Below are 25754 nucleotides of genomic sequence, written 5' to 3'. Positions count from 1 at the left end.
AAAAGGTTTGACTGCCCGAACATACACCATCAAAAGAGGGAGTGGAGGTGTTCCGCTGTAAGAAGGTGTGAATGTCCGACCATAGTTGGTAAAAAGCGGGTAAGAAAAGGTTAAAATACCCGACTGTACACAATCAATAGCGGGAGCGGAGTTGTTCGGCTACAAGAAGGTGTGAAAGTCCAACCATCGTTTGTCAAAAGCTGGTAAGAAAAGGTTCGAATGCCCGAATATATACCATCAAAAGCGGAAGCGGAGGTGTTCGGCTGCAAGAAGGTGTGAACGTCCGACCAAAGTTGGCAAAAAGCAGTAAAGAAAAGGTTCGAATATCCAAACATAATTAAAAGCGAGAGAGATTGTGTTCAGCTGCAAGTAGGTGTGAATATCCAGCCATAATTACTCACAAACGGGTAAGAAAAGGTAGTATTGCCAGACCATACATGATCAAAACAGGGAGCTGAGGTGGTTCAGCACCAAGGTGTGAATGTCTGACTATAGTTTGTAAAAAGCGGGTACGATAAGGTGCGAATGCCTGACAATGTATAATCAAAAGAGGGAGCAGAGGTTTTCGGCTACAAGAAGGTTTGAACGTCTGACCATAGTTTGTAAAAAGCGGGTAAGAAAAGGTTCGAATGCCCGAACATACACCATCAAAGGAGGGAGCGGAGGTGTTCCGCTGTAAGAAGGTGTGAATGTCCGACCATAGTTGGTAAAAAACGGATAAGAAAAGGTTAAAATACCCGACTGTACACAATCAGTAGCGGGTGCGGAGTTGTTCGGCTACTAAAAGGTGTGAAAGTCCGACCATGGTTTGTAAAAAGCGGGTAAGAAAAGGTGCGAATGCCCGAAAATGTATGATCAAAAGAGGGAGCGGAGGTGTTTGGCTGCAAGAAGGTGTGAATGTACACCCATAATTACTGAAAAATGGGTAAGAAAAGGTGCGAATGCCCAAATATACATAATCAAAAGCAGGAGTGGATGTGTTCGGCTCCAAGAAGGGTTGAATGTCTGACCATAGTTTGTAAAAAGCAGGTAAGAAAAGGTTTGACTGCCCGAACATACACCATCAAAAGAGGGAGCGGAGGTGTTCCGCTGTAAGAAGGTGTGAATGTCCGACCATAGTTGGTAAAAAGCGGGTAAGAAAAGGTTAAAATACCCGACTGTACACAATCAATAGCGGGAGCGGAGTTGTTCGGCTACTAAAAGATGTGAAAGTCCGACTATGGTTTGTAAAAAGCGGGTAAGAAAAGGTGCTAATGCCCGACAATGTATGATCAAAAGAGGGAGCAGAGGTGTTCGGCTGCAAGAAGGTCTGAATGTCCAACCATAATTTGTATAAACCGGGAAGGAAAGTTTCGAAAGCCCGACTATACACCATCAAAAGCGGGAGCAGAGTGGTTCAGCTGCAAGAAGGTCTGAATGTCCATCAATAATTGCTTTAAAACATGAAAGAAAATTTTCGAATATCATCCGCACATGATCATAAGAAGGAGAGGAGGTGTTCAGCTGCAAGAAGGTGTGAATGTCCACCCATAATTCCTGAAAAATGGGTAAAAAAAGGTGCGAATGCCCAACCATACATTATCAAAAGCAGGTGTGAATGTCAGATCATAATTTGCAAAAAGCTGATGAGAAAGGGTGAGAATGCCCGACTATACACCATCAAATGCGGGAGCGGAGGTGTTCGGCTCTGAGTAGGTGTGAATGTCCGACCATAATTGCTGAAAAATGTGTTAGAAAATGAAAGAATGCCGGACCATACATCATCAAAAGCGAGAGAGGTGGTGTTCGGCTGCAAAAAGGTGTAAATGTTCGACTAAAGTTTGTAAAAAGCGGGTAAGACATGGTGCGAATGCCTGACAAGGTATGATCAAAAGCAGGAGCGGAGGTGTTCAGCTGCAAGAAGGTCTAAATGTCCATCAATAATTGCTAGAAAACATGAAAGAAAATTTTCGAAAATCCAACCGCACATGATCATAAGTGGGAGAGGAGGTGTTCAGCTGCAAGAAGGTGTGAATGTCCACCCATTATTCCTGACAAATGGGTAAGAAAAGGTGCGAATGCCAAACCATACATTATCAAAAGCAGGTGTGAATGTCAGATCATAATTTGCAAAAAGCTGATGAGAAAGGGTGAGAATGTCTGACTGCACACCATCAAATGCGGGAGCGGAGTTGTTCGGCTGTGAGTAGGTGTGAATCTCCGACCGTAATTTCTGAAAAATGTGTTAGAAAAGGTAAGAATGCCGGTCCATACATCATCAAAAGCGAGAGAGGTGGTGTTCGGCTGCAAGTAGGTGTGAATGTCCAGCCATAATTACTCACAAACGGGTAAGAAAAGGTAGTATTGCCAGACCATACATGATCAAAACAGGGAGCGGAGGTGGTTCAGCTGCAAGAAGGTGTGAATGTCTCACTAAAGTTCAAATATATTAACAAAAGCGGGAGGAGAGGTCTTCGGATGAGAGTGGTTGAGAATTTCCAACCATAATCTATAAAATTCGGTGAAAAAAAGGTGTGATAGAACACTAAAAGGTGGAGCGGAAGTGTTCGGCTGCAAGAAGGTGTGAATGTCCGACTATATTTGGTGAAAAGCAGGTGAAGCAAGGTCTGAATGCCCAACCTTACATTATCAAAAGCGAGATCAGAGGTGTTTGGCTGCAAGAAGGCCATAGTTTGCCAAAAGCGGGTAAGCTGCAAATGACCAACTAAATATCAACAAAAGTGGGGGCGGAGGTCTTCGGATGCAAGTGGGTGTGAACATCCCACCATACAAGTATGGTGGAGAGGAAGCTGTGAACAGCCGACCATAGTTTGCAAAAAGCGGGTGAGAAAAGGTGCGAATGTGCAACCATACATGATCAAAACAGGGAGCGGAGGTGTTTGGCTGTGACAAGGTGTGAATGTCCACCCAAAACTAATGAAAAGCGGGCAAAAAGTAGGTTTGAATGCCCAACCATACATCATCAAAAGCAGGAGTGGATATGTTCGGCTACAAGAAGGTTTGAACGTCTGACCATAGTTTGTAAAAAGCGGGTAAGAAAAGGTTCGAATGCCCAAACATACACCATCAAAAGAGGGAGCGGAGGTGTTCCGCTGTAAGAAGGTGTGAATGTCCGACCATAGTTGGTAAAAAGTGGGTAAGAAAAGGTTAAAATACCCGACTGTACACAATCAATAGGGGGAGCGTAGTTGTTCGGCTACAAGAAGTTGTGAAAGTCCAACCATGGTTTGTAAAAAGCGGGTAAGAAAAGGTGCGAATGCCCGAAAATGTATGATCAAAAGAGGGAGCGGAGGTGTTCGGCTGCAAGAAGGTGTGAATGTACACCCATAATTACTGAAAAATGGGTAAGAAAAGGTGCGAATGCCCAACTATACATAATCAAAAGCAGGAGTGGATGTGTTCGGCTCCAAGAAGGGTTGAATGTCTGACCATAGTTTGTAAAAAGCAGGTAAGAAAAGGTTTGACTGCCCGAACATACACCATCAAAAGAGGGAGTGGAGGTGTTCCGCTGTAAGAAGGTGTGAATGTCCGACCATAGTTGGTAAAAAGCGGGTAAGAAAAGGTTAAAATACCCGACTGTACACAATCAATAGCGGGAGCGGAGTTGTTCGGCTACAAGAAGGTGTGAAAGTCCAACCATCGTTTGTCAAAAGCTGGTAAGAAAAGGTTCGAATGCCCGAATATATACCATCAAAAGCGGAAGCGGAGGTGTTCGGCTGCAAGAAGGTGTGAACGTCCGACCAAAGTTGGCAAAAAGCAGTAAAGAAAAGGTTCGAATATCCAAACATAATTAAAAGCGAGAGAGATTGTGTTCAGCTGCAAGTAGGTGTGAATATCCAGCCATAATTACTCACAAACGGGTAAGAAAATGTAGTATTGCCAGACCATACATGATCAAAATAGGGAGCGGAGGTGGTTTAGCTGCAAAAAGGGGTGAATATCCAACTAAAGTTCAAATATATTAACAAAAGCGGGAGGAGAGGTCTTCGGATTAGAGTGGTTGAAATTTCCAACCATAATCTATAAAATGCGGTGAAAAAAAAAAGGTGTGAAGGAATGAATTTTATAGCAAAATCCGAAATCATGCATAACTCCGCAAAAGAAACGTATTGCTCAACCAAAGGGATGCTTCTTTCTCATTCAGGGTAATATGAGGAACTTTATGCTTGATACATTTTAGACACGGATAACTATGAAGGACAAAGCAATTTTAACTTGGTTTGAGCAAAGCAATTCATTTTATAGGAAAATCCGAAATCGTGCAGGACTCATGAAAGTAAGCTTATTCTCGGATTCCTGATCCTCCAGTGTTGCTCTTTCCTATACTGCAAAATACAGCCTTGTTCTTTGTTGAAATCGATATAGACATTGATAAATATGAAGGACAAAGCAGTTTCCACTTTGTTTGAGTGAAGGAAATAATTTTATAGCAAAATCCCAAATCAAGCAGAACGTATGAAAATAAGCGTGTTTTCGGATTCCTGATCCTTCAGTGTTGCTATTTCTTCTACTGCAAAATACAATGTTGTTCTTTGTTGAAGTCAATCTAGACATTGATAAATATGAAGGACAAAGCAGTTTTAACATAGTTTGAGTAAAGGAATTCATTTTATACATAAAATCCCAAATCATGCAGAACGTATGAAAATAAGCTTATTCTCGGATTCCTGTTCCTTCAAGTGTTGCTCTTTCTACTACTGCAAAATACAATGTTGTTCTTTGTTGAAGTAAATCTAGACATTGATAAATATGAAGGACAAAGCAGTTTTCACTTGGTTTGAGTGAAGGAATTCATTTTATACATAAAATCCCAAATCATTCAAAACGTATGAAAAGAAGCTTATTCTCGGATTCCTGATCCTTCAGTGTTGCTTTTTCTTCTACTGCAAAATACAATGTTGTTCTTTGTTGAAGTCGATCTAGACATTGATAAATATGAAGGACAAAGCAGTTTTAACTTGGTTTGAGTGAAGGAATTCATTTTATACATAAAATCCCAAATCATGCAGAACGTATGAAAATAAGCTTATTCTCGGATTACTGATCCTTCAGTGATGCTCTTTCTTCTACTGCAAAATCCAGTGTTGTTCTTTGTTGAAGTCAATCTAGACATTGATAAATATGAAGGACAAAGCAGTTTTCACTTGGTTTGAGTGAAGGATTTGCAGCTGAAAACCTCCCGCTCCCGCTTTTGATTGTGTATAGTCGGGCTTTCGAGCCTTTTCTTACCCGGTTTTTAGAAATTATGGTTAGACATTCAGACCTTGCAGCCGAAGACCTCCACTCCCTCTTTTGATCATACATTGTCGGGCATTCGCACCTTGTCTTACCCGCTTTTTACAAACTATAGTCAGACATTCACATCTTGCAGCTGAACCACCTCAGCTCCCTGATTTGATCATGTATGGTCTGGCAATACTACCTTTTCTTACCCGTTTGTGAGTAATTATGGCTGGACATTCACACCTACTTGCAGTCGAACAGCTCTGCTCTCGCTTTTGATGGTATATATTCGGGCATTCGAACCTTTTCTTAACTGCTTTTTGCAAACTTTGGTCGGACGTTCACACCTTCTTGCAGCCGAACACCTCCGCTTCCGCTTTTGATGGTATATATTCGGGCATTCGAACCTTTTCTTACCAGCTTTTTACAAACCATGGTTGAACTTTCACACCTTCTTGTAGCCGAACACCTCCGCTCCCGCTTTTGATGGTGTATAGTCAGGCATTTGAACCTTTTCTTTCCCGCTTTTTACAAACTATGGTCGGACATTCAAACCTTCTTGTAGCCGAAAACCTCCGCTCCCTCTTTTGATCATACATTGTCGGGCATTCGCACCTTTTCTTACCCGTTTTTTACAAACCATGGTCGGACTGTCACACATTCTTGTAGCCAAACACATCCGCTCCCGCTATTGATTGTGTACAGTCGGGTATTTTAACCTTTTCTTACCCGTTTTTTACCAACTATGGTCGGACATTCACACCTTCTTACAGCGGAACACCTCCGCTCCCTCTTTTGATGTTGTATGTTTGGGCATTCGAACCTTTTCTTACCCGCTTTTTACAAACTATGCTCGGACATTCAAACCTTCTTGTAGCCGAACACATCCACTCCTGCTTTTGATGATGTATGGTTGGGCATTCAAACCTACTTGTTGCCCGCTTTTCATTAATTTTTGTGGACATTCACACCTTGTCACAGCCAAACACCTCCGCTCCCTGTTTTGATCATGTATGGTTGGACATTCGCTCCTTTTCTCACCCGTTTTTTGCCAACTATGGTCGGCTGTTCACAGCTTCCTCTCCACCATACTTGGTGGGATATTCACACCCACTTGCATCCGAAGACCTTTTGTTGATATTTAGTCGGTCATTCGCAGCTTACCCGCTTTTGGCAAACTATGGCCTTCATGCAGCCAAACACCTCTGATCTTGCTTTTGATGATGTAAGGTTGGGCATTCAGACCTTGCTTCACCTGCTTTTCACCAAATATAGTCGGACATTCACACCTTCTTGCAGCCGAACACTTCCGCTCCACCTTTTAGTGTTCTATCACACCTTTTTTTTCACCGCATTTTATAGATTATGGTTGGAAATTCTCAACCACTCTCAACCGAAGACCTCTCCTCCCGCTTTTGTTAATATATTTGAACTTTAGTCGGACATTCAGACCTTCTTGCAGCTGAACCACCTCCGCTCCCTGTTTTGATCATGTATGGTCTGGCAATACTACCTTTTCTTACCCGTTTGTTAGTAATTATGGCTGGACATTCACACCTACTTGCAGCCGAACACCACCTCTCCCGCTTTTGATGATGTATGGACGGGCATTCTTACCTTTTCTAACACATTTTTCAGCAATTATGGTCGGAGATTCACACTTACTCACAGCCGAACAACTCCGCTCCCGCATTTGATGGTGTATAGTCGGGCATTCTCACCCTTTCTCATCAGCTTTTTGCAAATTATGATCTGATATTCACACCTGCTTTTGATAATGTATGGTTTGGCATTCGCACCTTTTCTTACCCATTTTTCAGTAATTATGGGTGGACATTCACACCTTCTTGCAGCTGAACACCTCCTCTCCCGCTATTGATTGTGTACAGTCGGGTATTTTAACCTTTTCTTACCCGCTTTTTACCAAATATGGTCGGACATTCACACCTTCTTACAGCGGAACACCTCTGCTCCCGCTTTTGATGGTGTATAGTCAGGCATTTGAACCTTTTCTTACCCGCTTTTTACAAACTATGGTCGGACATTCAAACCTTCTTGTAGCCGAAAACCTCCGCTCCCTCTTTTGATTATACATTGTTGGGCATTCGCACCTTATTTACAAACTATAGTCAGACATTCACACCTTGCAGCTGAGCCACCTCAGCTCCCTGTTTTGATAGTGTATGTTCGGGCATTCGAACCTATTCTTACCCCCTTTTTACAAACTATGCTCGGAGATTCACACCTACTCACAGCCGAACAACTCCGCTCCCGCATTTGATAATGTCTTGTCCGGCATTCTAGTCTCTTCTAACACATTTTTCAGCAATTATGGTTGGACATTCACACCTACTCACAGCCGAACACTTCCGCTCCCACATTTGATGGTGTATAGCCGGGCATTTTCACCCTTTCTCATCAGCTTTTTGCAAATTATGATCTGACATTCACACCTACTTGCAGTCGAACAGCTCTGCTCCCGCTTTTGATTATGTTTGGTTGGATATTCGAACCTTTTCTTAACTGCTTTTTACAAACTTTGGTCGGACGTTCACACCTTCTTGCAGCCGAACACATCCACTTCCACTTTTGATGGTATATATTCGGGCATTCGAACCTTTTCTTACCCGCTTTTTACAAACCGTGGTCGGACTTTCACACCTTCTTGTAGCCAAACAACTCCGCTCCCGCTATTGATTGTGTACAGTCGGGTATTTTAACCTTTTCTTACCCACTTTTTACCAACTATGGTCGGACATTTACACCTTCTTACAGCGGAACACCTCCGCTCCCTCTTTTGATGGTCTATGTTCGGGCATTCGAACCTTTTCTTACCCGCTTTTTACAAACTATGGTCGGACATTCAAACTTTCTTGTAGCCGAACACATCCACTCCTGCTTTTGATGATGTATGGTTGGGCATTTTCACCTTTTCTTACCCATTTTTCAGTAATTATGGGTGGACATTCACACCTTCTTGCAGCTGAACACCTCCTCTCCCGCTTATGATCATGTGCGGTTTGATATTTGAAAATTTTCTTTCATGTTTTAAAGCAATTATTGATGGATATTCAAATCTTCTTGTAGCCGAACACATCCACTCCTGCTTTTGATGATGTATGGTAAGCTTTTCTTACCCGCTTTTTACAAACTATGGTCGGACATTCAAACCTTCTTGTAGCCAAAACCCTTCGCTCCCTCTTTTGATCATACATTGTTGGGCATTCGCACCTTATCTTACCCGCTTTTTACAAACTATAGTCAGACATTCATACCTTGCAGCTGAACCACCTCCGCTCCCTGTTTTGATCATGTATGGTCTGGCAATACTACCTTTTCTTACCCGTTTGTGAGTAATTAATCCCAAAATATTGAGCATAAAATAAGTCTTTATGCTGATGATGTATTACTTTTCCTTCAGAACTCACAGACGTCTCTCAGTCACACAATCACACTCATAAATAAATTCTCAGCACTTTCTGACTACTCTATCAACTGGTCTAAGACCACAGTTCTGCCCATTAACTGTAGGGTCCATAATATACCTGCGATCACTTTACAGTCAGGAAATATTAGATATTTAGGCATAAACATTTCCTCCAGGCTCTCAGAGCTAACAAAGCTAAATTATGTGCAATTATTAAAGACAGTAGAGGACGATCTCTCGTTGGAAGTCCTTACCTATATCACTTATGGGGAGAGTTACATCCATTAAAATGATGATACTACCAAAAGTTAACTATTTGTTCTCAATGATCCCCATAAAACCATCTGCTACTTGGTTTAAGTCACTAGATTCATGCATCTCCAAATTTCTGTGGAAAAACAAACCACCACGTATTAGTTTAAAAACCCTACAGAAGACCAAGGACAGTGGTGGATTAGATTTACCTCATTTTCAGCACTATTCCTTAGACAATAGGTTACAATATATATCAAAATGGTTTAAACCTTGTTGTTGTCACAGTTCCCAGAGACGTTGTAATCGTTGAGGATTCTATATTCACCCCCTCATTAGAGGCACGTAATGCAGATTGATGACACTGAATCTTCTTCTCTGTTCATTGCTGGCATCATTCCCAGCATCGTAAGTGTTCGTGGCATTGTTAGCCTCTTCTTCTGGATCTTGATATCGAGAATCCTTTTGTATTTCTGGTTTGTCAGTCCTCTGTCTTCGTTCACCGGAGTCTTTGTCTTTTTGTCCTTGAGTTTGGTGATTTTTTCTTCTTTTGATGCCTTGACACAATGTGACAGGTGATACCACGTGGGAGATCCTGTAACTTGGATTGCTGTCCCTGTGCTGTGAAATGGCTGTGCTGCTCAAATGGTCTCTCCTTCATCATGGTTACATGCTGCCATTCCGACATCTCGCCATTCCGACATGGGTCTCCAATTGTCGGAATGGCGACACTTAATTTTTTATCAAACGTCCCACCATTCCGACACTTTTTTCCTCCTATGGTCGGAATGGCGGTATGTTTTTTGTTTTTTTTAACATACCGCCATTCCGACAGTTCCTTTTAATAGCCTATTTTTTACCCAAAACATTTTGCACTAATGATATGCCGGCGCAAATACGCCCTAAAGTTTGGCGCACAAGCTTTGCACATGCAGAGGCCACAGCCTCGCAAACAAACTTTAATAATCTATTATCAAAATCCCCTGAATTTCAAATATAAAAATACAGATATTAATATAACTCTGGCGAGACTGAAACTGATTAAGCAGAAATACAGTGTCAGTGAGCTGTCACAGCAGCCAGCTGGAGCGGAGCTCTCCACAGAGCCCATGCGTCTTTTGCACGCTGTCATCATATGCAAAAGTAATAATTGCAATTACAGATGTCACGGCTACTGCACAGGACACAGTTGCGAGCACTCTGCCTTGCCTTGCCAATAGAAGAAGATAGAAATGACAGCATAGAACGTATAAAACACAACAAAATGCAGTAAAAACGTTTATTCATGTTATTCACGTGATTTATGAGTACTCACTCCAATTTTGGGAAGCGCGGATGGGTTTTGCGCATTTGGCACAAACACACAGCCGCAACCTGGGACTAAATGTCATGTAGAGATTGTTTTTACATGACATTACAGCTGAACATATAGCTTTCATCCACAAACCAACGTGGGAGAGCCCGAAGACGCATGTGCCAGACGCACATAGGCATGCGTAAAACCAATTTTGACCACTTCATACTGTTTATTTGCTTTCTTTTAGTTAACTTTCGTTTCTTTTGGATTCTTGTGCGTGTTATGGAGCCGTTTTGGTCCATGTTTGTAAGCCTTTTTTTCCTGGATTAAATTTTCGGAAGTTGAAACAAGTGGCATTGGAGTGTGTGATTGAAAACCACCGCGGACTGCTTCTCCTCCTCCAGTTGCCGAGACTTTGTGTTTTTAATAACGCTTGTCTATAAACATGTTAAACATATAAATTGCATGAACAGAAAGAAGGGACTCACCTGTTGAGTAACACACATTTCCTTATACGGAAAGCCTTGTCGGAATGGTGGGACATTTGAACGTCAGAATAGCGGGATGTCGCAATGGTGGGATGTCGGAATGGTGGGACGTTTGCATGTCGGAATGGTGGTATGTCGGAATGGTGGTATGTCGGAATGGTGGGATGTCGGAATAGCGGGATGTCGGAATGGCGGGATTTCGGAATGGGTGTTGCCACCCCCTTCATCATATACACAGTTATTTATACATCACCTTCCACCATGAAGCGTTGTCCCTTTTTGTTTCTCTCTTTGTTCTTAAAATGCTGTTATGCATGTCTAAACCAATCCATTAAATTAGATCATTTTGGCAGTAAAGCGATCTACAATGTGCTTGGTCGCAAAGCTGCTCATCTGTGGTAAACAGCTCTTCAGAAAGGCATTCTTCAATTGATTTCACTAATTCTATGTAATAATTTTGTGATTTCCTACAAAACTACACTTCTTCTCCCATCTGTCTGAGTATTTAATATTGTCTGGGTCCCGTTAAAACATGTATTTTTCCCATCTAATTCCTTGTTTGCTTTAAAACAAGTATTCCCCATTTTCTATCCCTTCAGTAGCCAACCAGTTTGTATGGAGTACACTGGAGCAACTTGACTGATCAGTAAAACATTGCTTTTGTTGTCACCGCAAGGCTTCCCCCGTCGGTTGTTTCACTGAGACACTACTGAGTAACTATAACTCAACACAGTTTATACACATAACATTCATATACATACTAACAAACAAACAAACAATTATTTATCGCAATTTTCTCATCTCTGTTTGAACGTACACCCAGGTAAATATTCCTGTAGTCTTCTCATACCGACTATGGACCCATTCATTGTTTAACTTCACTGTTTTGCAAATCCTAATTGAATATTACACATTGACATTGAACTTTACTTGATAAGCAGGTCTTCATTGCATTCAGCAGCCTATATGTGAGCATCTATGTGTAAGCTGTTCTTCTTTGCATTTATCAGCAGCAAGCAATTCTTCATTGCACATGCATATGAAAATAGTAAAACAATTCCAATGCGTTAGCGAAACCTTCTATATCAGGAGTGTCCATCATGATGCTGGGAATAGAACCTCTTTCCCAGAATAGTTCAACCTTCATTACTCAACTGATCATAACTCCGCAATGAGCACATTTCAAAGTATCATTCCTCTACATGTATTCAAAAATCTATGTGTAAATGTTTAATATTTCTTATATTTGTTGATGTCATTCTGTGTGCATGTGGCCTAAACCCAATCTCTGTGTGGCAATTTTAATTTAAACAAGTTGAACTCTGCCTCTGATCATTTAAAAAAGGTGTGTACCAATATCAACCTTTCTCAGGTAATTACTGATCCTACAAAACCAAAGAGATCCTTCAAGGTTGTCCCTGATTGGCTCAATCTTAACAAATCAAAGGTAGAAAATCCGCAGTATCTGAACTTGGTGTTAGTTATCACTGCTCAATAGCCTGTATCAGAATTGCAAAAATGAAAACATTAGGTCCACGCTTGGTATCCAGATCCTGAAACATCTCCATGAGCAGGCTTTTTTTTAACTGATCTGTTGAATAGTTATATGACACTGTTAAAATCCCAGATGAAGATCTAGCACTTGACCATTTTTGTAAATCTTCTAATTCCATAGTTGATAAACACGCCCCTTTTAAAAAGTATAGAACTTAGAACAGGTCTATCCCTGGCTTTCGGCAGAACTGTCTTCTTTACTTTTTTTTCCCCTTGTCCTGTTCAGCATTATGTCAGAAGAATTGTAGTCTGAATACCTATGATGCCAAACAGATTTGTTTTGCCAAGGGAAGTTTTATAAATGTAAAGCTCCCCTTGATGCCCATTTATTTATTTCTTTTTACAATATATGACATGAACTGAACTGAACCGGACCGGGGGACAAGGAAAGAAGAAGAGGAAAGAAGAGGAAACAGAAAAAAAATAGAAACAAAAACCAGACAACCAGCTGCTACACCTGTAAAAAACAAAACAGACAACAATCCATGGCCTATGAGGGGAATCCAGCCTTAGCGCCAAGAGGAGCACCTGAAAGCAGACAAGCAGAGAAAAAACAAACACACAAACAAACAAAAACAAGCACAAGAAGCGGCAATCGCATACAACACAGCTGTGGATATAGATGACCTGAGACGACATGATAATACATCAACTGCTTAGTGACCATGCTACTGGACTAATGAATGTGTGTGTGTGTGTGTGTGTGTGAGAACATGCAACACCCATGGCACAGGACCTACATGATAACCGTGCTTAGTTATGAGTGTATAAGCGTACAGGGCCACAATCCACAGCCCCCCAAACAATCAGAAGCAGGCAGAGAGGGCCACAAGACCCAGGCCACCAGCAGCCCCCACAGAGCACAGAACCCAGGTAGCCCACCGCAGGGGCAACCACGCATCCACCCAGAAGACTGCAGAGGAAGCCCCCGGAAAGAGCCCCCATAAGCATAGGGCAGAGGCACTCCGGGAACCAGGGGCAACAGCCCACCGACCCCGCCAGGCCCCAGCCGCCCAGACATGGGCCGTGCACTGGACCTGGGCCCCAGGAGCCCGAGCGCCCCCAAACCCCCCGGCAGAGGCCCCACCCAATACCCAGGAGGGCCAAGTGCCCCAGACAGCCACAAAGTGGGTCAGCGCCTGCCCCAGCGCCCCTGGCCAAGTGCCCTGGGAGTCAAGACGTGCCCACAGGTGGGTGAAGTCGCGAGCAGTGGGGAGAGGCAACGCTGATGCCCCATCGGGAGAAACACAGGCAGGCCAGGCGACAGCAAGTCCCAGATCCAGGCCCAATCATTACCACACACACTTTCACGTCCCATACATCCACACATCCACACATCCTACCTCCCTCGACTCTGCTGGGGTGTAGTGCAGCGGGCACACCAGTCTTTGTGTATGCTTAGGCCCCAGAGCAGGAGACTGTCCATGTTTACATCCCAGCGCAGGCAGTCGGGGCAATTATCGGAAAGAAAGGACAGCACATCAAGCAGCTGAGCCGCTTCGCTGGGGCCTCTATCAAGGTTTGTTAAACTGGGAAATATACCAGGTCTGACAAAAAACCTTTTATGTTCCTTTTTTTAAACTGCTAGTGTTGTTTGTAGTCACTGCTGTGGAGAATTTCACCTAGTTCATGGATTCTTAACCCAAATTTGCACTTTTAAACTCAGTAAGATATCTTTGGCCCCCTCCAGATTGCACCAGCTGAAACTCCAGACTCTAAAATGAGGATGGTGATTGTGACAGGACCTCCTGAAGCTCAGTTTAAAGTAAACACTGACAAGATTTTGGCAGCTGATTGACATTTATCCCATTTTATCCCCAAGTCCCCAGACTGGTGGGACAGTCTACTGCTCAGAACAACTGGCATCTTTTTGTTCCACCCTCAGGCTCAGGGCAGAATTTATGGTAAACTGAAGGAGGAGAACTTCTTTGGGCCAAAAGAAGAGGTCAAACTGGAGACTCACATCAAGATGGCTGCTGCTGCTGCGGGAAGGGTCATTGGCAAAGGAGGGAAGACGGTAAGTCACAGGAGCCACATACCTCTTTCTCACATAGGACAGTACAGTGTGCCTCTGAAGGACTTGATCATTCAATTAATGAGGGAATCAGACATCATAGAAGTATCACTGCATGTTTTAGGCCTTCAGGTGAACGAGCTACAGAACCTGACAGCAGCAGAGGTGGTGGTGCCCAGAGAACAGACCCCTGATGAAAATGACCAGGTCATTGTGAAGATCAATGGACATTTCTATGCCAGCCAGGTACGCATTCAGTATTCATTCTGTCTCATCAAATTCTGAGGACAATATCTTTCTTTAGATGCAGAAAATGTGTTTTTGCAGCTCCTTTTACTGTGTGCAGGGAGGAAAACATTTTTCCTGATCTCTGCTCTGTTTCACAGCTAGCTCAAAGGAAAATCCGAGATATCTTGACCCAGGTTAAACAGCCTGTGAAAGGTGGAGTACCCATGAGCCCTGGCCCTCACCCCCAGGGTTTCACAGAGATGGGTAGCCCTACACAGGGACTGACTCAGGACCACCAGCCACGCAGGAAGTGAGGGTCCCTGCACCTGTGGGCCCACCTGACAGACCGACGGACACATGCACGGACGGCGAGACGGACGAATACAGAAGAGCGACACATGGACCCAGCGAAAGACAGGGAGAGATGTAAAGAGACAGGAAGTACACCCGCTAGCCACTGAGAAAGATAGATAAGAAAAGAGGATGAATAAAATGAAAATATGAAGCAAATGAAAGCAAAAGAATTTAAAGAAAAACGGAACTTGAAAACAGAGACCCGGTGCCAGGCCTGAAGAGAGACTGAGTGTGGATGGAAGGATGAAGGAAAGGAGGGATAGACGGAGAGTGAGGGGTGGTGTCCTCCCAGTGTGCCTTGGTATGGCTGTAGCCAGCTCATCCTCCAGGGTGACTGGAACAGATTTTGCAGATCTTGATTTCAAGGTTTCAACAGCATGTCTGAAATTCTCCATGTAAGGATGGAGCATTGCTGTGGATGTCCAAACCAACCTGTCCACTTGCAAGGAGGAAAGGCTTGGCTTGTCTGATCTGTGTTCTCAGAGACACACTAGCAGTGGCCCATTTGTCCTTCTTAGTCACCCTCTACAGACCTCTCCAACCATCTGCAGTCAGCCCTATATTTTAAGGGTGGTTTTTTTAAACATAAAGATGTATGTATAGAAATGTTTTATTCAGAGCTATTAATGATAAAATGCAGTGAGGTGCAGCTGGGAGAGAAAGCAGGGAAACTGCTGCAGAGGCTCAGGAGGTCAGGTCTAGGGTCTGGTGCGAGCCTCACCCCCTTTACCTCCAAGCCAATGTGAGTCCTGAAGAGGGGCCGCAGATGTTAACACTGCTCTTTAAAAGCTTTTCTGAATAGCAGAGAGAGTAGATTAAAAAAGAAGAAAATGTGAGGTTGTAAATATACCATCTTCATGTAAATCTTAAAATTGCTGCGTCTGACCACCTTGCTTTTTACATTTTTTTTCATGAAAAGGGTCCGTTGAATATTTCCCAGTCTCTTGTCTATGAAGTGTAGCATTATGTAGCCTACAACAAGACTGGGGGCTGGGAAGGCACTCAGAGTCCCCTTCATGCTTAGCTGTGTGGTAGAAGGCGCAGCAGGAGACAGTAAGGGAAGCGGAAGTCGCAGTTGGTCCTGCAGTTCTATTGCAGCGGCTCAGCTCACACGTGATCATGATAAAACAACTTTAGAACTACCAGTAGCTATGCTAGCTGGCAAGCGGCCCGCACCCCTAAATGGCATATTTTATATATATTGTATATATATGATATGTGAGTTAGCCCAGCCCCTCAGGTGAATGTACTGAAGGCAGCGAGTCAGGGTTAAGGTTTTGCTGTGTGAGGAAGTCTGGTAACGACATCCAGACAAGGTGTGTCTGAGACTTTCTGCTCATTGCATTCTTCCAGCGTTGAATATTCAAGAGCATTCTTAAAAAAGATGATTTTCTCTTCAGTGCTAGAGACCATCTGTGCATAGAAGTTGTCTTTGTTCATCAAATGAAAATGCCTCAGATTTTTAAGACTGGTCTTGGATGAGTGAAGGAACTAAAAAAGCAAAGTCTTCCAAAGCTCTATGCCTTGAGCTCAGCAATGGTTCAAATCGGACCGGGAGGGAGCAGCTTCCTGGTTTTCTCTCCCTGCTACAGGCCTGAGGGCAGAGCCTCCAGACCCTGCCTCCGTATGATAATGAAGGGCAGGGTCCTAGAATGGACGCTTTTGCCAATATTGAAACAGATTAGACAAGAAATGAAAAAGAAAAACCTACCTCAGGGTAAAGTTACCTCAGTATTCCTAACTTTTTTTTTTGCTTGCTGGTGTTTTCTATAAGAAGAAAAAAAGAGCTGATAGTCCTGAATATTTTTTATTTTTTTAAGAAAAAAGTATTCTTTTTTCGATATTGTCTTGCTTTGGTTATTTTTTTCTGTTTTTTTTTTCTTTTCTTTTTTTGATGTGATGATGGTTGAATGAGTTCAGGATGGTCAGGAGATGTTATTTGATCTTTTTTTCAAAAGGCAGAGACCGATAAAATGCTGGTCTCGAGAAGAAATGGGGCTAGTGTCATTTTGGCCTTTTTGGTAAGGATCCTTGCTTTCTGTCTGCCTGAAGAGGGATTGAAGCAGCTGTTGTCTGAAATGGAAAATTTACCAGTGGGGTGTGGTGTAAACTCGAGACGGGTTCTGACAGACTCAAGGTAACCAAACATTCTTTGAGGCTCTTTTATTGACCATACTTAAAGAACTGAAGCTTGTAGAAAACTTATCACCTCTGGAGACATTAAGTTCCACCCTATGCCTCATTGTCAATGGCCTAAGGCCTCCCCCGAGCCCCGAGGGACACCACTCTTGTTCTTTGTTATGACATCATCAAAAGCACCAAACAAGAGGTTACATTTGTCACTCACAACGGGGACATATTAATTTGAGCTTTTAAGTGATAATTCATCTACAGCTTAACTGTACATGAAGACAGAAGAGGACACTCTAACTTCACACATTGCAGCTAGCTTTGATGTCTCTGAATGTGAATATTTATTACCTGTGCACTGACCACGACACCCCAAAAGGCTCCCTGTAGGCTACACATAGTGGATATGGGTGGATGGAGGTGTGTGTGTGTGTGTGTGTTTACTGATATTACATGTTTTTTTCTTTGTTATGGGATGTGGTTGGGTGACACTAAAAAAAAAAAAGCAGAAAAAACTAGGACATGAACCTATGGCTCCTCCATCTGTGTATGAACTGACAGAGGATGGAGAGAATTAAGAATCTTCTGAAAAAAAATGGGAGCAAAAACAACAACAACAACACTGCTGCATAATAGAATACAACCTGTACGTGTTGATCGAGATACTTTTGTATTTTTGGAGAAAAATTCTGAAAGCAGAATAGTGAAAGCCAGATTGCGCCGGTCATTGAAGGACACTGCCAGATAACTTACAATCTTTTTGAGGTCCTACCAGCACTCAAATGCACATTGCGAACCTTCGTCGGCTAGCCCACGAGCTAACCAACAAACAGGGAAAAATCTGTTCTTTCGTGTCTGTGCTTCCATTTTTGCCCAGAGGCGCTAACTTCACAGCTCAACGTGGTTGTTCTGTGCTAAGTTTCCGCCTCATTCTGAACCATAGAGCTCTGTTCATAACCACCAAGACACACTTTTAGGATTCATCATTCAGCTTGCAGATTTTTGGATTGGTTATGATTTCCGACTTATGTCATTTTCTTATTTTTGAAATACAGCAAGCTTTATTTGAACGTGACATCTGGGGAGGTACTGTTGCACTAATTGATGAAAAAAAGCGTTGACAGCCTCAAACTAACAAAATAACTGGGAACACCTTATGCAAATGTTAAAAGAAAAAAGATTGAGCGTGAAATGGAGGAGAGAGGAAAGGATGAGAGGAGGGAGCGGACATGGTCACATGTTCGGTTTGGAATGTAGAGAAACTGCCATCAAACCTCATTAAAACCCAATTCCACCACTTCCTCTCAAGCCCTGTCATTCCTCCTTCCACAAAACATTGTCATACTTTCTTCTTATCACTCTGTACTCTAGGAAAAGAGTGAGATGTTTTCATTGACTAAGAAGAAGACCATTTCATTTTTGGAGCGCGGGCAGGAATGTTAGGGTCCCTTGCCCTCTCTTACGCTGGTCTCCATCGTGTTTGTTTTGCTCACTTCTGTTCAAGACCTTTTGATTTTCTTACTTAAAGCAGCTTTTTTTTTTCTTTTTCTTTTTTTTAAAAGATGAACAGTCTAACTCGTTATTGGGAAAAAAAATGAAAATAGTTTAATTTGATCATGTTTTGTTCTTTTAATGCACAGACCTATTAACAAAATGGCTACTAAATATGTTGAAGTACTAACAAGTAGCTCAGACCATGACAGTAACTGTGCCAAACCCCCAGAAGGGGCTCGGTCCAAAATGTTGTTAGAGCCACGCTTGAGCATACAACCTGTGATACTGACCTAAATTAGTAGAGGGTCACACGTATTTTCCAGATGAAGGTTTCTTCATTCACATGGTAATGTGTCACCTTGGATATGAACTGTTCCCCTCTCTTTCTTTTCTTTAGATGTACAGCAGAGAAACTACATTTTAGGGTTGAAAATGAAGCTTAGCCACAGATCATGCTACCGCCCCTGCTCTGTTTGGAAAAATGGAATAAGAATTCTGCCTAAGAATTCTTATATTTTCTTCTTTGCATTTAGAACCCAGATTGGATCATTTCTACACTGAAAAGTTAACTTACTGACTTGTTTAAATTCAAGTTGAGTGGTATACTATAAGTTGTATGGGCTCATGGAGAGTCTGGTATTGTGGTGCCACAGTTTATAGCATCAATATTGTAACCACACACTAACAACAAAATTTACTCTTTGTAATTGTATGAAGCTACTTCCAACACTGTTTAAAGATCATGGCAGTTCATCTTGCATGTTTGACCCATTTAGTTCATGCTAAAATAAAACTTAAATACTTCATATTATTGCTGACCATTTTCACAAACGTATGTCATCCACGTTGTGTGGTTCAATTATTATGCTACACACAAAATATACAAATTTGTAAAAGCAACAAGCAAAACAAACCCGTTACCTGTTATCTAATGTGTCTGATTTATGCATAGTTTTTTTGGGGAAAATATAGTTCTCCTTAGCTATGAAGCCCTCTTTACCAGCAATTTGCTAACTCTGCCTGTCTGGCGTTTGACAGAAAATGAGAGCTTAATCATTGAAAACTGCTGCCTGTTGTGCCTGAAAGCAGTGCTATCAATTCAGGGAGAGGAAGTCAAAGAAGTAAAGTGAGCTGCGTTGAGCAGAGCTGCTGAGCTGAGCTGCGCTGCTGAGATGAGCTGCTGAGCTGGGCTGCGCTGCTGAGCTGAGCTGATGAGATGAGCTGCGCTGAGCTGATGAGCTGCGCTGATGAGTTGAGCTGCGCTGATCTGATGAGCTGAGCTGAGCTGAGCGACACACCCCTGAGAGTGTGCTGATCGTTTTTAGTGGACTCTTCACCATGAGTCTTGCATAGTCTTTACATAGTCACTTAATTTGTTGATAAAAATATTACTTGTAGCAGCCTAATAGTATAGTGGATTAACCTAAACTCTACAGAACACTTTTGGGGACATGGTCAGCACTAATGTAAAGTATATGTATTAAATTGCCCCCCCCCCCCCCCCACTAAAAAAGCCTCACTGTAATTGTTCCTTTGTCTTTTTTTTAAGTCTGAAAGCCTGGAAGGTCAGACTTAAGTAAATGATCTCACCAAACTTCTTGTTTATGGCCACAGAGTGGAGCTGTGTTATATCGACCTGAACTACAGTGTGGGGCACTGCCCTGACAGTTGGCAGAACAGCTGACAAACTCCAAGTTTCCCGTAAAGTAGCGCAAACTCCTCTGTCACATATTAATCCCCCGTCACTCAGTTGAAATGGGATACACAATTTTGACAATAGTTAAACAAAACCTGGCAGAGGAACACCATACCATGAATAAAAAAACCTAACAAACATGCAAACCTCTTGACACAGAACCAGTAACGCTACCTCAAAGCATAAGCAAACTGATAGAAGATTGTTTCTTTATTTACTTTCATTAGAAAATGGACAAAAGCCCTCAGTCAGACAGCTAAGACATGCAGACAGAAAATAGGACACTTTATTTTACAATACAGTTACATTTTTCCACTCCGACTTCAATTCATTTTTACAGCTTTTGAAATTGTACCTCCACAGTTTATAGACGGGACTGTAAAAATAAATGAATAAAGTAAAAAGACACACAGACACTTGCACCAAAGCCAATATGGAAACATTTTGGTGCCGGGTGGCAAGTGGTGAGGGCAGCCAGAGTGAGGATGCACTTCACGTTGTGGCCCTGAGTGGACCACATGTTGACCAATAACAGCAAGGTATAAGTGCTCTTCTCAAGCTCAAAGCCAATCCTAATCACTAACTACAACTTATTTTGAATCACAACTTGACACCACTGCTTTCCACGTTGCTACATGCGCGTCTGACTGCTAAAAATTCCCACACTCCGCCTTCAGTTCAGCTCTGCCCTGCTGCTCCACATGTCCCTTCCCTGTGATTCATCTCCGGAATGACACAGGAAACCATGTAATTGCTTTGTTAATCTACCTCTTAGGAAAAAAATAGATGAACAGTATTTTCTTTTTGAAAAAGAACTAAAAAATAAACCCAAAAAAAGACGAAGAGAGAAAGTATTCAAAGGAAATGTAGGTTAATGAATCTCATGGTAGCGGCATCTTCATATACCTTAGTGGATAGTCTATTCAAGAAAAAAAATGATACCTCTTCCAAAGATGAATTTATTTTCTTTTTTCATTATTCGTGGATTATGAAAGGATTATAAAATATGATAATGAACCGAGTGGGGAGGACATAATTGTACCACCTGTTATTAATCTGGATACATTTCTTCATCCAATTTGCATTAGATTTTTTTTTATTTCATTAAACGTTTACTTTTTTAACTTCAAAATATTCTCCATGTTTAATTTTTGTTGACTCCTAATTTTCTCTCTCCTTTTTATGACAGCAGATTGTATCTCTTGTGTTTGGGTGCATTTAGCATTTTCTTTCTCTCTGTTAAAAAGTTAGAGCACCCTGCGAGGACCTTCTACATCAACAATGATCTGTTTTCACTTCTGATGATTTATCTGTAATAGCAAAAGGACCTGTTGTTTGAGCTGACTGTGTTGCTGCAGGTGGAAGGAGGGAGGCCCTGTATCACATGTTCTGTGTTGGGTTGGCTTGACATGTTCACATGCTGTGATTTTGCAGCTATGTGAAGACTTTTCACATTAGAATTGTGAGGTCTCCGTCCTTCCACTTGATAGTGGCTTTGGCCTTTACAATGTTTAGAGTTTCACCCTCTGCCTGACTGATTTCTTTAGTCCTCAACGACACTTCTTTTAATTCCTTGTAAACAAAACAGAGCATAGATATGAATGTGTTATTAAAAGATGAGATAACGGACCCTATTGGCCTTTGTGTGTTTTTGAATGTTTGGTGGCTAAATCAAAATGTGGAATTTTGTGCATCACAGTGAAGACCTATCAAAATGAGAAGCCAATGGATTAAGCAAAAGTTAAGGTTTTGATTGAAATCTTTGATAGTGGTAATTACCACATGGAATTACCAATTTTCTAAGATATTCGGATATGTAACTACCCAAGTAAGAAAGAAATTCAGTTAACCTAATAACTTAGGTAAGGAAGCAGAGCCACATCTCAGTAATCCCTCTAATCACTCGGCAAGACATCTTATACAGTGTACTCAGCACTATTTGTCTCATCTCCACCCCACTATCACACTTCCTAAACTACTCATCCATTCACCATCCTCCTCATCACTAATCCCTAGCCAGAGGTCTTTCATCATTCTTCCTTCCTCGTACTCTCTTCTTTTTCAGACACCATCTGGAGTGGCAATGGTCTATCACATCCTGCCTGATTCTTGCTTAACCATTATTTATAAAACACCCCAAATGAGTTATTCAGAAAACTTTCAGATCCATCTATACTCTATAGTCTATGCTTCCTGAAACTCTTCATTGAAGCAATTAACTCACACTGTTGTGGCTTGGTTCTTGGTAGGGAAGTAATGGGTTGAAATGGAAACAAAGAAAACGGAGAACTCAGTACAGACAAAGACATTTATGGAAAAGGGTTTCATCTTGGCAGAGGTTGCCTAAACTGAAAAAACTGAACTGTACATGTTGCTTCCACTGGTGTATTACCTTTCAATAATTATCATATAGATACCTGGACTATTGCCAGGTGATTCCAGATTGCCTAGCAAGAAAGTCCTTTGTCAGAGGGACCATCTATTAAAACTTTTTGAATTCCTCTCCAAAGATGGGAGAATCTGATGGAAGGATCTCTGAGCAACTAGAAAATCACTCTGTTTCAGAGCCACATGACAGCCCCCTTAGTTTGCAAAACTGCTTTTAAAGGACTATGAAATAAAAAAGAGTAACAAAAAAAATAAAAAAACAAACAACAGAAGTCTGGCATGCAGAGATGGACACCGCAGCCAGGTACAGAGAGGTCCCTGAAGAGAAGTTGCTCCACTACGCTCTAGCGCAGAATTCTAAAGATGGCACTTCACAGAATCCCCCCATCTAACCTGTCAGACGTTGACAGAATTTGGCAGAGAGAATTTAGTACTTCTTAAAACCCAGCGCACAAGGCTTGTAGTCACTTAGAGACTTTGTAAATGACTGATTGCTTGTTTTTGCAAAATACTGTGGAAAGGCTCTTCTTGGAGCAGAGCTGATTGTAGAGTCTGACTGCAGCAGGAATAAAGGGCTTGCGATACCTCTGCTTTACACACTTAGGGTGAAGGAGGCTGTCAGTGATTTCAGGCTCTCGGTCAGAGGGTGGAGCTTGTTCATTGTCAGGAATAAGAACTGTGTTCTCATCCTCTTACTCACCATCTCCACCATGTCGAGGGGCATCCTAGGACAGAGTTGGCCTTCTTGATCACTTTGTCCAATTTTTTACTTTCAGCAGCTTTAATGTTGCTGCCCCTGGAGACCACACCAAAGAAAACCACTGATGCCACAACAGTGTCATAAAAGGTCCTTAGCAATGACCCCTGCATTCTGAAGGCAGATCAACCCATTCTTATTAAGTGCAGTGGTATTATTAGTCCAGCCCAGTCTATTGTTCAGCTGAACAACCAGGTACTTCTAAGATTTTACCACCTCAATGTCTGTTCTCTGGACCTTTATTTAACCAGGAAAATCCCTTTGAGATTAAGAACCTCTTCTTCAAGGGGGTTCTGGCCAAGATAGGCAACAGCAAAAACAAAATACAGTTACAAAATTACACAATTAAAACACAAGCAAAAGAGAAAAAAAATCATTACATTTACAAGCAAAATTATGAAAATGTTAATCTAGTGGAGTCGGGCTCAAGAACTCTCAGTTTGGATTTAGAAACCCTAAATGAAATGAGCTCAGTTAATTTCCAGTCTTTCTGCAACATATTCCATGCAAAAGGTGTAGAGTGGACAGAAGCTATTTTACCAAATTCAGTACGAGCATATGAATTAGAAAGCAACAAATTATCGGAAAAAGTTAGGATCAGGTAGGAAGTAGTCCCAGTACTGCCTTATACATAAAATTATACCAATACTGATCCTTCGGGTGGCCTAACAGGGCATTCCATCCAGGTGTATAATTTGCAAATGAATTAAAAAAGAATCTCAGGGAAGCATGGCAAACAGTGTCAATCATTCAAAGATACTGAGCAGAAGCATTCCTATACAGAAGATCTCCATAATCCAAAACAGACAAAACAGTACAGAGCTCTGCAGCACCCCCTTGTGGACAATAACAAATTCAGAAAATAGACCATATTTAATACAGTGTCCTATGACTAAGCTAATTTCTGAACCAAGTGAATACATGCTCTGAGAGTCCTGAATTAAGGAGTCAAACGCTCCCGACAAATATGTTGATATTGTGGGAGAGCGCAGGGGCTTGACACTGCTCGAACCACATACTGTTAGGGTCAGAATGAGCTCTGTCCAGGCAATGACAAAGCTGTAGCAGTAATCTCGGACACAATGGTGGTGGATTGGGATTGGGATTAGGCCACATACGCACAGAATAATATCAGGAAGTAAGAGGATCTCACAAACTAAGGTCATTGGGAATTTCCAATTAACCTATCCATGTCCATTACTTTACAAGTTCAGAAAAGTCCAAATTTTGCGGTTTCTATTGTGGAAAAATGAGTAGTCAGACTCGTCGTGGTCAGCCTGTTATGGGGAATTTATTGAACAGAGACATGTACATTTCAGCATGCACGGAAATTCCCAATAACCTCAGTTTGTCCGGGAAGGCTGGAGCCTATCCCAGCGGTCATCGGAAGAGAGGCGGGTACACCCTGGACAGGTCGCCAGTCCATGCACACTCACACTAACCCCTAAGACATTCTAGTCTTTTCTAACACATTTTTCAGCCATTACGGTCGGACCTTCACACCTACTCACAGCCGAACACTTCCGCTCCCGCATTTGATGGTGTATAGTCGGGCATTCTCACCCTTTCTCATCAGCTTTTTGCAAATTATGATCTGACATTCACACCTACTTGCAGTCGAACAGCTCTGCTCCCGCTTTTGATTATGTTTGGTTGGATATTTGAAACTTTTCTTAACTGCTTTTTACAAACTTTGGTCGGACGTTCACACCTTCTTACAGCGGAACACCTCCGCTCCCGCTTTTGATGGTGTATAGTAGGGCATTCGAACCTTTTCTTACCCGCTTTTTACAAACTATGGTCGGACATTCAAACCTTCTTGTAGCAGAAAACCTCCGCTCCCTCTTTTTGATCATACATTGTCGGGCATTCACAACTTTTCTTACCCGCTTTTTACAAACCATGGTCGGACTATCACACCTTCTTGTAGCCGAACAACTCCGCTCCCGCTATTGATTGTGTACAGTCGGGTATTTTAACCTTTTCTTACCCGCTTTTTACCAACTATGGTCGGACATTCACACCTTCTTACAGCGGAACACCTCCACTCCCTCTTTTGATGGTGTATGTTCGGGCAGTCAAACCTTTTCTTACCTGCTTTTTACAAACTATGGTCAGACATTCAACCCTTCTTGGAGCCGAACACATCCACTCCTGCTTTTGATTATGTATAGTTGGGCATTCGCACCTTTTCTTACCCATTTTTCAGTAATTATGGGTGTACATTCACACCTTCTTGCAGCCGAACACCTCCGCTCCCTCTTTTGATCATACATTTTCGGGCATTCGCACCTTTTCTTACCCGCTTTTTACAAACCATGGTTGGACTTTCACAACTTCTTGTAGCCGAACAACTCCGCTCCCGCTATTGATTGTGTACAGTCGGGTATTTAAACGTTTTCTTACCTGCTTTTTACCAACTATGGTCGGACATTCACACCTTCTTACAGCG

The 25754-nt window shown here is 42.1% G+C and overlaps 1 protein-coding gene across 1 annotated transcript in view; it reads left to right on the top strand.

Moving 5' to 3' along the window:
* LOC140317801 (insulin-like growth factor 2 mRNA-binding protein 1) overlaps positions 1-16217 on the top strand; it is a 60689-nt gene extending 44472 nt beyond the window's left edge. The window contains exons 2-6 of the mRNA XM_072395305.1: positions 13644-13760; positions 13932-14006; positions 14127-14258; positions 14388-14501; positions 14642-16217. Coding sequence (XP_072251406.1) covers positions 13644-13760; positions 13932-14006; positions 14127-14258; positions 14388-14501; positions 14642-14797 — 594 coding nt within the window. The 3' untranslated portion in view covers positions 14798-16217. The remainder of the gene's footprint in view (positions 1-13643; positions 13761-13931; positions 14007-14126; positions 14259-14387; positions 14502-14641) is intronic.
* Positions 16218-25754: the final 9537 nt, after the last annotated feature.

This window comes from Leuresthes tenuis, unplaced genomic scaffold (genome assembly GCF_036924035.1).
Source record: "Leuresthes tenuis unplaced genomic scaffold, fLeuTen1.0.hap1 SCAF_11, whole genome shotgun sequence".
NCBI classification, from domain to species: domain Eukaryota; kingdom Metazoa; phylum Chordata; class Actinopteri; order Atheriniformes; family Atherinopsidae; genus Leuresthes; species Leuresthes tenuis.
This window is presented reverse-complemented; position numbering and strand designations above follow the sequence as displayed.